This window comes from Aulonocara stuartgranti (assembly GCF_965226115.1).
Source record: "Aulonocara stuartgranti genome assembly, chromosome: 2".
Lineage (NCBI taxonomy): Eukaryota > Metazoa > Chordata > Actinopteri > Cichliformes > Cichlidae > Aulonocara > Aulonocara stuartgranti.
Window position 1 is genome coordinate 25,664,254 of NC_138940.1, and position 14,493 is coordinate 25,678,746.

The 14,493-nt window shown below is 39.5% G+C and overlaps 1 protein-coding gene across 7 annotated transcripts; it reads right to left on the bottom strand.

The window, feature by feature from the left end:
* Positions 1–311: 311 nt before the first annotated feature.
* On the bottom strand, positions 312–13,628 carry rnf44 (ring finger protein 44). Of its 7 annotated transcripts, XM_082543513.1 has the most exons (12): positions 12,105–12,499; positions 11,433–11,836; positions 9,227–9,419; positions 8,818–9,040; positions 8,454–8,621; positions 7,862–8,035; positions 7,580–7,741; positions 5,515–5,630; positions 4,707–4,794; positions 4,338–4,459; positions 4,154–4,253; positions 312–4,059 (listed from the first exon to the last, which is right to left on the bottom strand). In XM_082543513.1, the coding sequence occupies exons 3-12, from the start codon at positions 9,331–9,333 to the stop codon at positions 3,997–3,999; spliced, it is 1,323 nt and encodes a 440-aa protein (XP_082399639.1). In that variant the 5' UTR covers positions 9,334–9,419; positions 11,433–11,836; positions 12,105–12,499; the 3' UTR covers positions 312–3,996. The 7 variants fall into 7 exon arrangements, with proteins under 7 accessions (XP_082399639.1, XP_082399638.1, XP_082399640.1 ...); XM_082543512.1 differs by lacking the exons at positions 11,433–11,836; positions 12,105–12,499 and adding an exon at positions 13,327–13,628; XM_082543514.1 differs by lacking the exon at positions 11,433–11,836.
* Between the last annotated feature and the right edge of the window lie 865 nt (positions 13,629–14,493).

Genomic DNA, 14,493 nt, shown 5'->3' on the forward strand with positions numbered 1-14,493 from the left:
AGCGAGTCAGATGACAGTTGTGATATTGGTATACATCATACATTTATTAGTGAACAACCCTCTCAAATCAGCCACAACAATTAAAAAAAAATATGATTGCACTACTTGGTAAAGCATAACTAGCAACTTTTCATTTAAAAAAAGTACAAATCTTAAAAATTTCAAACAGTATACAGATGTATATATATAATACACTAACTAGTTATGTTAAATGCTACAAACAATATGATTCCAATGGAATGAAAAATTATAACATTAATAAGAACCATTTCCTATATATAATATATATTAGTTGTTTTCTCCCCCTCCCACCCGCCCCAATACAAACATGGAAAAAATGAGGTAACTGTAAATGTGCAAGTACCAAAGCAAAATATCTGCCTAACACAGAACACATGCCCCTGGCTCTGTTGGTGGGTGGGTAGTCTGGTGTTCAGGCGAGGGCCCCTAGAGGCCAAGGAGAGTAAGAACAGTAAACCACTATCCCACCACAGCAAAAAAAGAAAAATCATTGGTAAACAATAAATGGCGTCTACGGAGCAATCGATCACAAATCCTAAATAAATTTTAGCTGCTTATTGGAACACAGTTTTCCACCACACAAGCTGTGAGATTATTCAATAACTCTTAACAGAAAGACTACAAGACTCTATTCTCAATTGTCGTTAAAAATTACTTCATTACCTAGGCCTTAATGGGAGGTTCTTTTTAATTAATAGGGTAACTGGATATTGTCAATTAAATATTTACTCCAAAAAGAACAGTGCTAACATTAACATGAATTAAGGTAATCTATATGTGAACAATATATTTTTAAGATATTGATACACTGAGAGCAAGAGCCTGATAGGCAGGTAAAGTACTACACTGAAATAAGTATGACAACACTTTCTTTTTTTCCTTTTTTCTTTTTTTTAAATCCCTTAAACTATATTGGTTTTCACTTACATTGTTTAGGGGTATTGGTATAACATGCTTTAAGAATACATGGGATCCATGACAAACTATTGCATTCACGCAAGTGAGTTTTCATACCTAAAAGCAGAACATCTAGCACCTTTTCACTATGGCTTTTGATAAACTACAGTAGTTTCAGAGCATGTAATTTTCAGTCGTCAGGGCAAGAACAGTAACACAATGTATGTAAGAATTTCTGGATTCAAGACCAGTCTTTTTTTTTCTCTTCTTCTTTTCTATAAAATGAAATTAGCGCAATAAAATCTTGTAGTCATTCAGTTCTATTACAAATGTGTGCAGTACAATGCATGGCAGTTATCAGCTGAGCGTTAAGATCCAAACCCCCAGAACCCGAAGCCAACTAGAGCTAAAAATCAGTTGGGATCTGGTTGACAAGCATGCATATTGTGCACCATTAAATAGGTCCCGACCAGATTTTGAGAGATCCTCCACTATAACACTTGTTTTTACTTTTTTTTCCTTCTTCTTCTTGTTTTTTTTTTAAAGTCATGCAAAACACCTCTGAAATAGATCTGGGAGTGAATTAGGTAGGATAGTGTGCACTGTGGCACGTTTAGAAATGGGATCACAACCGCTATGTCTGAACATATGGTTTGAGTACAAGAACAAAAGTCAAACAGGTTTGAATAATACACTTGTAAATGAGTTGCAGTGTACATTGCCTCTTTTCAGTGAATATTATTAACATATTTACTGATCTTTTTTTCTTGCATGCCTGTCTTTAAATGATGTAATATCTACTATTTCAGACAAAACTGAATATTATAATTGATTACATTAAATTATTTATGGTCTGAGGAAAATGACCAAACTAAATTCAGATATACCCTTTTCATGGCATCCTTTCCATCTGAAATGGACTGTTCTCCTTTATTTTTATATACCGAGAGGCCCTGAGTGATTTTTTTTTTTTAAACTTACAATATATGCCAGCGAATAGATATGTACACATAGGTTAATTCTCAAAGCTGTGGGTTTAACTCATTAAATGGCTTTTTTTCTCTTGAAGGTGGCACACATCAACGACTCACATTCACGTAAGAAACAAAATTAAAAGGAAAAAAAAAAAAGGCAAGATCCCTTTACACATAAAAGCAAAGGTTACAACCGCCTGTTAGTGCTTAGTGGGGCAGTTAGGAGGCAAGAGAGAATTAAAAGCAAAAGTTCATATGTTGCTCTTTTCCCTCCCACCCCTAATAGATCCTGTTTTCTTTTTTTAGCATCAACGCAAGCAGGGAACTAGAAGTCAAACAGTGTTTCTACACTACTGAACACTCCAGCTCCGTGTCATTTGAAGCCCGCTCTGATCACTGTAGAGCTGGTGGAGTGTCATCAGTGACTTCTACAAGGTTTTGTCAACATTCTTCTGTCTTCAAACGTTTATCTAAAAGCATTCACACTGAAGCTATACATACAGTTGGCTCTTTTACAAACACCATTACCATGGCCTAAGACAATGACCTGACCGAGTTACCAGATTATAACACTTACACAAACATTGTTAGTGCTCTAACTGTTTTCTTCAATGCATTTTCTCTAGAACGTAAAACCAATAAATAAACCTTAAAAAAAGGAAATAAAACGGCATACTTTCAAAACAAGTGGAAATGACATAGTATTTTCAGGATTAGTAACAGGTTTGTGCTTGTCAAGGTCATAAAAAGGCAGATCTGAAATCTTCAACAGTAGGCTATATATGTATATAGGATTTGGCTCACAAACAATGAAATAAAAAGCCCAGTCTTCCTAAAAGGGGAAGAAAAATGTTCATTTAAAACTCGCCACTCACTGCACATATTGCTTTCTGCACAGGTCTCCAGAGCACTATGGCATCAGCATACCCCTCAGAAGAGTACTCCCATACTTTAAATACACAGCCATGGTGTATTCACATGCTAAGTCTTCTCTCATGGCGCTTTCTGAACAAGCAAGCAATTCATTTAGTATGCTTCTTTGTCTTTTCTATTTCTTTAAAATTTGATAATTTTGGTGGCAATGCTTGATTAAAATATTGCTAGTCTGAATCAACAGTTCATGCAAATCCTAGCATGCTGCCCTGTATCCAGTGGTTACACAATGCATTGGCTCTGTGAACAGGACAAACATACACGCACAATATGCACACACGCGTACACACTTTGCCAGAGGAACAATGCTGACGTGGAGGGTGGATGAAGCACTTGTGCAGTTATGCCGGATGACCTCGAAAAGATGCAGTCCATTAATCTACGACTGCTTTTTGTACAGATCCGTGTTCCAGAGTGGATTATCTGGGGTAGAGGATACCCCATGGTTGCAGTCCATAAACCTCAGGCTTAACAGAATCTGCACTGAACCACAGCAAGTCACACTTTCACAATAGCATCGGCAAAAAAACTAAAATAAAAACAAACAAACAAAAAAACAACCCTAAAAACAAATAATGGATAAAACCGTTAAAAGGATCAATACATTATTGCAGAACATACATTATTAACAAGTCACTTTGCCCAACACCTACACAAACATGCATCTATGATGGTTAGGTGTCGCCTCCAAACACAGATACCCATGTTGAAGTACTCCTATTATTTTTCTGCTAATTGCACACGGTGTCCAGCCATCATTATCCAGGCTTCCGACTCACCTCTTCCAAAGCAGGACCCCCACTTTTCACAAACGCCCCAACCAAATCCACCAAATTTAAAAGAAACCCTGTAAACAAAAGCAGCAAATAATGCATTGCAGGGAAAAATCTTTGGAATCTGCAACGAGGGGGCAGAGAAAGAACTGGCTGGCGATCCCAGATCTCTGGCTATAGGCTGCGATAGGCAGTGGGTTTCATGTGACTCGGGTGATGAAGCACAGCAGAGGTACAACAGGCTCCAGAAACAATCCTGGATTGCTTTTTATTTAGGAAGGGGCAGGAGTAGTGGGTTGGTAAGCAATAATTACTGGAGGACGCAGGGGCAGGTGTCCCCAGCTTTGGGGCAGACTCTGGTGTGTGCAGCTTTCCAGTTCAGCACTCAGAGACAGTTCTCACTCCACCTCCCGGTGTACGTCCGAGGCATCGGCTCGGCAAATAGGACAAGTGCGATTGGTCTGAAAGCCAAACAACACTCAGTGTAAAGACAAAGTCTTCTAAACAAAGTGCTAAAAATATACTTTTTAAAGGTTTAAGCAGACATCCGCTTACCTTTAACCACTTGTCCACACACTTGGCGTGGAATTCGTGGTTACACGGTAATACACGAAGTAGCTGCCTACACTCAAAGTCACTAAAGCACACAACACACCTGAAGGGATGGAGGGGACTGGTTAGTATCATTAAGCCAATCTACACTTACTGAATCCTACTGAAAAGTGAGAGATGATCTTACAGCGTTTGTTCAGATAGATGATTCTCTGAGTTGAATCTATAGGACGGAAGTTGCTCTATATCTGCTTTTGTGAGTCCTCGTGGTTTTGCTTCACCCAACCTCTCTGCCAGATTCAGTAATGCCTAAGAAGAGAGAGAGAGAGGGAAATTATGTTGATGTTTTTGGTGTTCCTTCTAGGTTTTTGATCCACATATAGAAATGAGAATTGTATTTTATAGGTGTTTTTCAGCACTTGTACATGAAGTCAGAATTCAAGAACAATGAGCGCTATGATGCATTTGTATTACTGCAACCCTTTGGTATGTAATGTCAATTCAGCGTGGAAACAAGTTTACATGTGACAAATGAGCGATTAACAAATTCACTAACTTCATAGTTCTCCATCTCCACATCATCCACATCCAGGTCTAAACTGATGGCTGGGCCCACTGCTGTTGGAGGCACAGGAAGCATTGACCTGAGCATGCAAACACACAGAGACAACAGGTGTAAGAAAGAACTGAACCCAAACACATAATTTCTCCTTGTCAAAAGGCAGCACATGCCGTGCAAATACTAGCACTGAGTGGCAGCTACATTGAACCTCCATTTATTTTTAGACAGCAGAGATTCAAAAGTCATTATCATCATCAATATCTGCATAAATTTAAAAAGGATATGAAACACTAAACATATTCCTGTTTGAGTGCAGCTAGCCAAACAATGTAGAGCCACTTACAGCTAAAGAGTAAGTGGGTGAACATGGACAGTATATCCTAAAACACATTGTTGCAGCCAGAGCCAGCTGACTTTTACTAATAGTGTCGCTAGTTTCCTCTGAGTTATCAAATCTGTCACTAGTTCGCTAATATAAACGAATGTAAGTCTATTAATCCACAACCAACCACATGACTTCACACTCCAAACTGACAGAAGATGGCGCTAAACATGTTTTTATAACTTTAAGTACTTGTTTCTGAAATCCAGCTTCACAGAGTTGCATCTATGTTAGTTTTTGAGAGCAGGGCTCCTTTATATGTGTAGCATTTCATGTCCCCTTTAACCCTGATGTAGCTGCAGTCAATCATCAAGCCCATGCACTAAAATCAGTGTAATCAGGCAGTTTTTATTGAAAAAAAGTATATGATTAAAACTGCTATATTTCATCAAGAGGTGTGCTTTTCCTGCAGATACTCACAGGAAGTAAGGGAGGAAGCCTGGGTAGTAAGATGGGGGAGGGGGAGGTGGGGGGAGAGGCTGCTGCAACCGGTATCTCTGTCCACTCATTCGCCGGGGCAGCATGTGTGGATATGGCTGCAGAAAGACACAGTGTCAAACAATTCAGTGTTTATAGTTGTACCTTTTCTTCCATTTTACCTTCAAATGACAGTAAATTCAGTATTAATATTTTACAGAAATTAATTTTCATGCTTTGAAGTTGATGTAAAGCAACATTTGAAACAGCTGGAACAGAATGTGACCAGCTACTTTTAAGCACAGTAATAATATTACATTTTCTATGTTAAATAAATAGGGAGCCAATTATTACAATTTGCAAGTAATGTGCCTAAAACTGCTGATTATTCAGAGAAATTGTTCTCATACCAGTCACAAACGTGAATCACATGAATTACTATACAGTGCAAAATGCTTGAGCTACACCCCATTTCTTTATATTTCACTAGGAAAATGGGAAATAGATGCAGTGATTTATTAAAATGCGCAAACATATGCTGAAAAAAAAAGTTTGTACAATTCTAACAGGCTTGAAAGTCAATATTTGTTTGTAGTTACAGTGCATATGGTGAGTTAATATCTGACAGTACTTTTCTCTGTTCATAATTCCATCAGTTAACAAGATTACCAACATCACAGGCTCAAATGCTGCTCCAAATGACAACAGGGCTTCCACTGTGTTCTACAGATTGATGTAGACACTGTACTGCTACTCTTCTGACCTCCGTGTACGTATTATACCAAATCTTTCAAATTTGGGTTCACTCCATAAGACCTGTTGCCACTGATTTTCAGTCCAGTTCTTGTGTAATTTGGCATACCTCTGTTTTTTTCTCCCCATTTCGCTTCCTTAAGAATGGCTTCTTGACAGCCATCCTTCCCCTGACACCATTTCTGATGACGCTTATGTAGATGGATCAACTGAAGGGCCAGATGCGTCTCTCAAGTGTCTGTTCTTTGCTTTTCCCTATTTCTTAAGGACACAACTTGTCCTGTTCATCTGCTGCAGATAGTTTTTTAGGCATGACACTTTTTTTGTCCTCCAATTGCCCTTAATTTTTAAGGACACACTGGACAACATGTCAAGAAATGCCAAATGTCCAACTAATAGCTCTTTGCATCTTGTTGGCACAAGTGCTATTTTATGCCTGTCAAACTGTGTTTTCATTCTGCGACAAGCTGCTAGTAACAAAATAGCTAAAGATAAAATTTTAAATTGGTTCTTTGCCAAGTTTTCTATTATGTGTATTGAGTTAGGTATTTTCCTTATGCTTTAATGTTTCATAGGTCAAAAAAAAAAAAAAAAAAAACTCATCTGAAAATGGTCAGGTACAAGGAATGGACTGAAAACGAGTGAAAAAGGAGCAGCTTTGAAAGACCTACAGAAAATACAATTTACAAATTTGTGCAAAAATGTGTTCAGTATTTCAAAAACTCAAAAAGGATTGTTTCAGTTCAGACTCTTACTTTGTAAATATGAACACAATGTGTCTGTTTTTTCATATATACATGAACACATTGTAACCAATATAAGTATTACTACTTTAGATTTCTAACTTCAATTTCACACCTCAAAAATCTTAATCTTCTGTAAAGCTTCTGGCATACTTAAATGCATCAGTGTGTATGCACCTACTCAGATTAGAGCACACTGGCGTGTGAATTTGAGACGCTTTCCATGCTCTCTGCTCAACCCAAAACCACCAGGGCATGTCAAAAACTAGGAGATCATTCAGTGGATTCATATTTTCAAAGTGGGAAAAAAGTTTTTCTAAACAGACAAGTTAGAACTAACTCAATTGGAATACACGCATTTACCAACTACTGACTTTACCTTGACTTATAAATATAAATATAGCTAGTAAAGGCAAAAAGTACATAACGTTCAATCAAGACAATGTAACTGTAACATTGGAAGGACTCATCCAACTTTTTGCAGCAGTAAAGCTAACATTAATGTTAGTTCCCTGAAAAATAGAGCTCCAGTTGTTAATCTGTTTAACTGTGCGAGTCACAGGCTGTCTTACCACTCCAAAGGGAAGCTCCTGATGCAGAGGCTCTTGAGGAAGATACTGAAGGGGCAAAGAAGGAGGCAGCGCTGGTGGGTGATGAGAGGGAGGGTAGGAGAAGGTGCCTAATGGGTGCTGGTCCCCTCTTAGGTCAACTTCATTGTCTACCCTCTGTAGAGGCTGCCAGGAGACAGAAAAGGTCAGCATCGGGTTAAGCATGCAGACTGACCAACAAGCGACAATATTCTCTCTTTTTCTAGATTTTTATTATAGAACAAAAATATACAGTGCAGTACTCACCATGCGTGGGTGCTGAGGCTGTAAAGGGACAAACTGGCTCAAAGGAGTAAGGTGCGGTGGCTGGTGGGGTGGTACAGATGGGGTTGGGTGCAATACAAAATGTTCGCTGGAGATCAGGGGTGGGAAGGCTTGATAAGACACCGGTATATGCTGCATGGTACATGCCTGTATGAGCTGAGGAGAGAAAACACCACAAGAACAAACATTTAAGTCAATTTAGAATCAAACCCAGTATTTTGAATAAGCCTCCACTTAACCAAAGCAAATTTGCTCCTTATATTCACAATAATGCAGCTATAATGAAAGCGTGTAGTGAATAGAAGCAATGTGCTGCATAAAGCCACACCACTGACATTACTAACACAACACCAGTCTGCTTAATAACAGTTAAAAAAAAACAACAAAAAAAAAAAAATTAAATATGCCAAAAATCTTATTTCACACTGCCTGACTCATTTTTATGCTAACATGAACACTAATTTACAAATCCAAGAAGCTTGTTTGCTAATCATGAACAGTGACAGATTGCATGGCTGTTATGGCGTGCTACATGGATGCCACTGACATTTGGGCTCTTCCTTTTCAAACTCACAGGAGGAGGAAGGCAGCAGAGCAGAGAGAGCTGTCCGCTGAACATTACCGAGCATGCTGGGAGCTGCTGAGTGTTGCACCCTGGAAGGGGCTGCCCGGTGTGCATGGGAAATCCGTGGGTCGTCACCGTCGTAACAGTGTATGATATAGGAACCGATCCCTGGTGCATCTTTTAAGGGAACAAAGTAAGGGGGCAAGATGAGGCAAAACAAAAAAAAAAAACAGATGTCTGTCTGTTAAAAAACATTTATTACATATTAACCCACAAGAGACTTAAAATAATATATTACTGTGAATACATCCAGTTAGATAGCACAGCTTAACACATTTAACAAATGGTAGAAACAAGTTACTCTCACTGTTACCTGGTCATGTAGATCCACCATGATGGGGCTCTGCTGGGGCAGGTGAGCAGCAGGGTGAAGCATGCGTGGTGCTGTGCTGGTGTGGCTGTACTGTCTGGACTCATCTAAAGGAACCTGTTGGTGGTGTTGGGAGAAAAGCAGATGATGGAAGTTCTCATCCTGGACCGGCGAAGTGTGCAGTACAGGTCTGTCTCGTCTCCCCCACTGGCGTCTTATTGGTGGGCTATATGTCCATATAGGGAAAAAACAAAACAACAACAAGTGATTGCTACAAACACTGAGTACATTGTATGAAGGTATATGGTCTGAAATTGTTCTAGAAACCATTTGACATGCTTGATGCAAAACTATACTTCAAAAATAACTCAAAACAACAATCCTGGATGGAAAGACAGGGCTGAGAGTTTACCTTCTCCTGAGGTGCACTGGGGCGTTGCAGGGCTCTCCAAGGAACCTCCTCGGGTTTAAGGGGGCTGTTGGTGGCAGCCTATTTACTGCTATTTCCCATGGTCGCATTGGTGACGTCGTGCAGACGAGTCACGCTCTGGGAAAGGAAATCGTACAGTGGAGGCACTTGTATGTTGCCTCTGATTGTCTTAACCCTGCAAAGAAAAAAAAACACCAACAACAAAAATGCCAACTGTCACGTTAATAATCATGATTATGCTGCAGTGCTTATTGCTGTGTCTATTAACTGAGCATGCACCAATGATAAGTGAAGTTTATGGGTAGAAAATAAAACGAATATTAACCTTTTTAAAAGGACCCTCTATGTAAGATTCACAAAGATTTCCAGGATCTTAACCCAAATTGGATCAAAAAAGAAGGCTGATAACAGGATCACTGACACTATCTGCACACTGTTTTGGTTAGATTAAATATGAAACAAGAGCATTTTTATGAACTAACCTGTAAATTTCATAATACAAGCAACATAACAAGATATGTGACTTAAGAAAGTGTCTGTAACTTCATGTTTTACTAAGGCACAAGAGGATTTAATTGCTCCTAGGCCCATATCTCACTGCTTTGTTTTAATGACCTCATTCAGGACTCAGAATTTATGAAAAAGGAGCTAAAGTATATTCACCGCAGCTCCCTTTATTTAAGTGCTAAATTTAAAGGGAAAGCCAACATAGCAGGGTGTTGGGCCACCACGTGCACCTTTGGTGACCATTCTACAAGTCCCTGAAACAAATAGATTAATGGAAAACCATTCCTCCAAAAGATTTTCCCTCATCTGGTGTTTTGATGATTTTAGTGAGAGAGCTGTGTAACACGCATTCACTGTGTCGAGATCTAGTGTTTGCAAAGGCCAAAGCTTATGAGTCATATCATTTTCATACTCAAACCATTCAGTGATCCTTGTGCCTATTGGATGTGGCCATTGTCAGGTTGGCAGCACAATAGAACAGTGCTTTTCCAGACTCAAAATGGGCCTTTGGTAGATAAGAAAGCCCACAACCCACAAAAAAGTATTTTACCCTCTTTTTGTCAAGAAAATTCATCTTTAATTTGCAAGGCCAGATAAACCTACACAACAGATTCCACCAGTTAATAGCAAATGTAACACACACAAACACAGTGTTGTGTGAGGAGGTGCAAAAGTAATCATCAATTTCACTGACAGTCATTCTTGATGCTAAATAAATCAGTATGTTGTCCTCACACACACACCAAATTATTTTTCCTCATTAATTTCCAACTTAATGACATCAATGTATGACTTTAAATTTGGATTGTTAGCCACTTTTTAAAAAAATACCTAGAACTGTCCTATGCTTTCGCAGGCACTGCCATCTGACCAACAAGGTTTCATCCCAGGATAAAAGAGATTATTCTGAACAACTTTATATTGATTTTCAGCAGCCCTACCTTCCAAGTGAACAAGCAGAGCCAAAGGGGAAAAAAAAAAAATCATATCAGAATGCTCAGATCCCTTTCATTTAAAGTAAGGCTCAAGGTTCCTTTCCTTTTCCCCCTTCCCCTTTAATTTGCTACCGGGCTGTAAACTAAAACTGACAATTTCTATAACTCATTTATACATTATCGAATAAATATCACTTGAGCTAAAAAATAAATAAATAAAATCTGTATAAAATAGTAAATTCTAAACTACACCTCTTCTCTGAGGGGCCTCCTGTCTGTTTCACTTACTGTTGCCTACTCCGAGATATGAAAATGTAACAAACACATCATGTTGCTAGTTACAGGTGCCTAACTGGACTAACAGGAACTGGATAATTACATCCAGCGGTATTGCCACTAATAATGAATTGTTTAAAAAGCCAGGTCGATAATATACACTACTTTATTCCGACTTTACTGCATTGTCTGTATTATACGTGGACATGACTTGAGTTAAACTACAATAATGCAATATCAACAGCTAAGGAATGTGCAAGCGGTGGTGTAACTGATGCGATTACATTGTGGGTGCTGATAAACAGGGGTCGCTGCAGCGTGCATGAACAAAAACATGGAAAGCCATGTGCTCATAAGACAAAGCAACAACAAAAGATGTGGTAGGTAAGCGGGTAAGCTCGCTACTGTGCAGCTTGTGAGGCCACTGCACCACAACATAATTTCACAACGACATTAGGTAAAAGCCTTACACGCATTGCTGCAAGATGAGAAACAATGATATCGGGGCATCCGCCAGTTCCTTATAACCAGGGCAAATCAGATGTCCCCTGCTGAAGGAGAACAGCTAACTTTAGACGAGCTAGGCTAACGCTTTGTCCAATGATGCAGCTGCTGCAAATAACGTTTGTTAGCTAGCATGCTATTACAAGATTTGGATAGATATTATTACAACTGCACATCTAAATCCACATAACAATTCTACACCACAGACAGACACAAGTATTATTCAGCAATGAGTTTGGTCACAACACACTGCCCATATCTTACTTTTTTTTTTTAGCTAGTCTGCTTGTTCGACGAGAAAGGGAGATGTCAGGTGTTTCAGCCTTCGAAATGTCGTGTCCCATCAAGTTATCCTTGCACGTAACTGCCTCTAAACGACCACCACCATCGGCAAAAAACAAAAAACAAAACCCAACGTTAACGGACTTTCAATCTTCTCTGTTCGACAGCTTTTTTGACACTGAGCCCGACGAAGCTGCTATTAGCTTGCTAAAGTTAGCCAGCTAGCACACGCTTTTAACAACTGCATAAGGAGTCCGTCTCTCCCCAGAAGCCGCTAAAATGGCCCGTCGGTTAACCGGAGCGTTTACCTGAGCAGGAAATACCGTTAATTGTGTAACAAAGACAACGTTAGCTACCATAAGACAGAAAACATTCCTTGGCGCGTGTATGTTCCTTGAAATGCATTGTTATGGCGAAACCACGCCTCCTTCGCCGAGCGGCCAATCAGCATTCAACAAACACAGACGGCAGACATCCTGACAGTCTTAGCTACAATGTATCAAAACAAGCAGCCGCGCTTCTTACTTGTAGCTTATAAACAAAACGCCGCCGGAGGGGTCGCAGGGAAAGTAGTGCAGATGACCGGAAACATTCAATTAAGTGTTACAATTAAGTGCAATTTTGAGGTTTTACACTATACTTTCAAAGATTTTTACATATAGATTGACTAAAAACTATGATGTATTCATTTCTATTTGTTAAGCTACCCACCAGTAAATACAGAAACCCCATCTCGACCTCCACAAGTTGCTCATTCAATAATGCATTCGCAATAATTCAGCAATATTCGGTACATGCATCGACCTGCTATTATTTGTCAATGCGTATTGCTGACTTTTATTCTTATTTTTATTTATTTATGTATCTTACTCAAGTAGTAAGAAACACTAATTTACATACGTCAGTTTTCCACTTTTCTCACTTTTCCTCACTTAAAAATGATTGAATATTTAGAATCAAATTACAATCAAACTTAGTCTACTAATTTTTTTGTTTGTTTTGTTTTTGTTTGTAGAGCACACTTTTTGAACTCAACAACAGCACTGTTGCACACAGTCTGTTTTGATTCTCATTGGAGGCCACCATGTCCTACTGTAGACTACCCAGCCGGTTATGTAATATTGCACTTGCATGATCAAGTCAGACATAATAAGGGATTTTATGTTTCTGTTGGCGACTGAATACAGCTGCAAAACATTTTACGTGATGCTGCACTTTAAGATTACCAAGCTTAAATGGGCTCACAGGCTACCTATTAGGCCCAATTTGTCCTGTAAGAATAGTAAATAATACAGGGCGTTTTGGGTGCTTCAAGGCACAGTACCGGAGCATTTCTGACATTTTGCATGCATTCGAAGGGTGCACCTATGCAAAGCTGACTGGAGAGTGCAGTGGCCGTATGCAGCATAGACTAAATGTAAACATTACAACATCGCACTCGGTAGCAGCAAAACAAGGAGGGGCTGGAGGTTGAGCAGGATGACAGCCCCAATAAGCCGTCTAACCATCTCCCGTTAAAAAAAAAGCAGCGCAAATCTTCAAATTTGAAAGCAATAAGAAGAGGAGATGTGTCGTTACCTGATTGTTAATATGCAACCATCTAGTTATGACTGATATTTCCCTTGTAATGTTCACATCTCGTTAGGCTAAGTGCGGCATCCTGTGGTCAGCTGTTCCCGTGTGGAACATTCCGTGGATTTCACCACTGCTATTAAAAAAAAAGGTGCTAAACATTACACTCTCACATTATCGGCAAGTTCTGTGTATATATTGTGCGCATTTGTGGCTTCTCAGCGGTCGAGACTGATTCCGTTGGAGCCACCTTTTCGTTTTGGAAGTGGCAGTCCAGCCCCGTGTCTGTTTTGACTTTCTGCAGTTCCCTGTTACACCCCCATTTTTGCGTATTTCAAGAGCAGAGAGCACACGGCGCGCTGCCATTTTTACCGTAATGGACAGAAAAAAGTGTGCCAGTCTGACTAGGAAGTTCATAGTTTCCCTACATAAAGTGTTTTATTTGCCTTCTGGGATTTGTGCGAAAAGGGGGGAAAGACATCTTCATCATCTTACTGAAAAAGGTTAATTAGTTACTTAAGATAACTAATTAACTCTATCCTTCAGTTTTTACATAACCTAAGACATCTTAGCCTGGGGCAAGCAAAATTGCCTAGAGAAGTAGTATGGAATAACTTTTTGTATATAATGTACAAAAAGTTGTTCATTATGTACAGCATTTTGCAAAAGTCTTGACTCACCCATCTTATATTTTCCTAGCAAAATGAAAATAGGTGAAGCGATTTATCGAAAGGTGCAAACACATGAAAATACAGGTTATAAGGCAAAAACAGAGTTTGTACAATTCTAACACTTTTGAGAGTCAGTATTTAGTTTGACCATCTTTACGCTTCAATGCAGCCTGAACTGTCTTAATAGTAATATCCTTTAGTAGTCGAATAGTAGTGGTTCACTGTGTGTTTTTCTATCCAGTTATGCTTTTAGCCACTAATCAGAAGGTCGGTGGTTCGATCCCAGGCTGCCTCCTGGCTGCATGCCAAATATCCTTGGGCAAGATACTAACCCCGTGTTTGCCTACTGGTGGTGGTCAGAGGGCCCGGTGGCGCCAGTGTCCGGCAGCCTCGCCTCTGTCAGTGCGCCCCAGGGCAGCTGTGGCTACAATGTAGCTTGCCATCGCCAGTGTGTGAATGGGTGAATGACTGAATGTAGTGTGAAGCGCTTTGGGGTCCTTAG

Excerpts from the sequence above, each read along its gene's own strand:
- rnf44 (XM_082543512.1), bottom strand. The coding sequence starts at position 9,333 with ATGCGACCATGGGAAATAGCAGTAAATAGGCTGCCACCAACAGCCCCC. Across the intron at positions 8,622-8,817 it reads TGGTGGATCTACATGACCAG|ATGCACCAGGGATCGGTTCC; the intron begins GTAACAGTGAGA and ends TTCCCTTAAAAG. Across the intron at positions 4,060-4,153 it reads GTGTGGACAAGTGGTTAAAG|ACCAATCGCACTTGTCCTAT; the intron begins GTAAGCGGATGT and ends TTTGGCTTTCAG.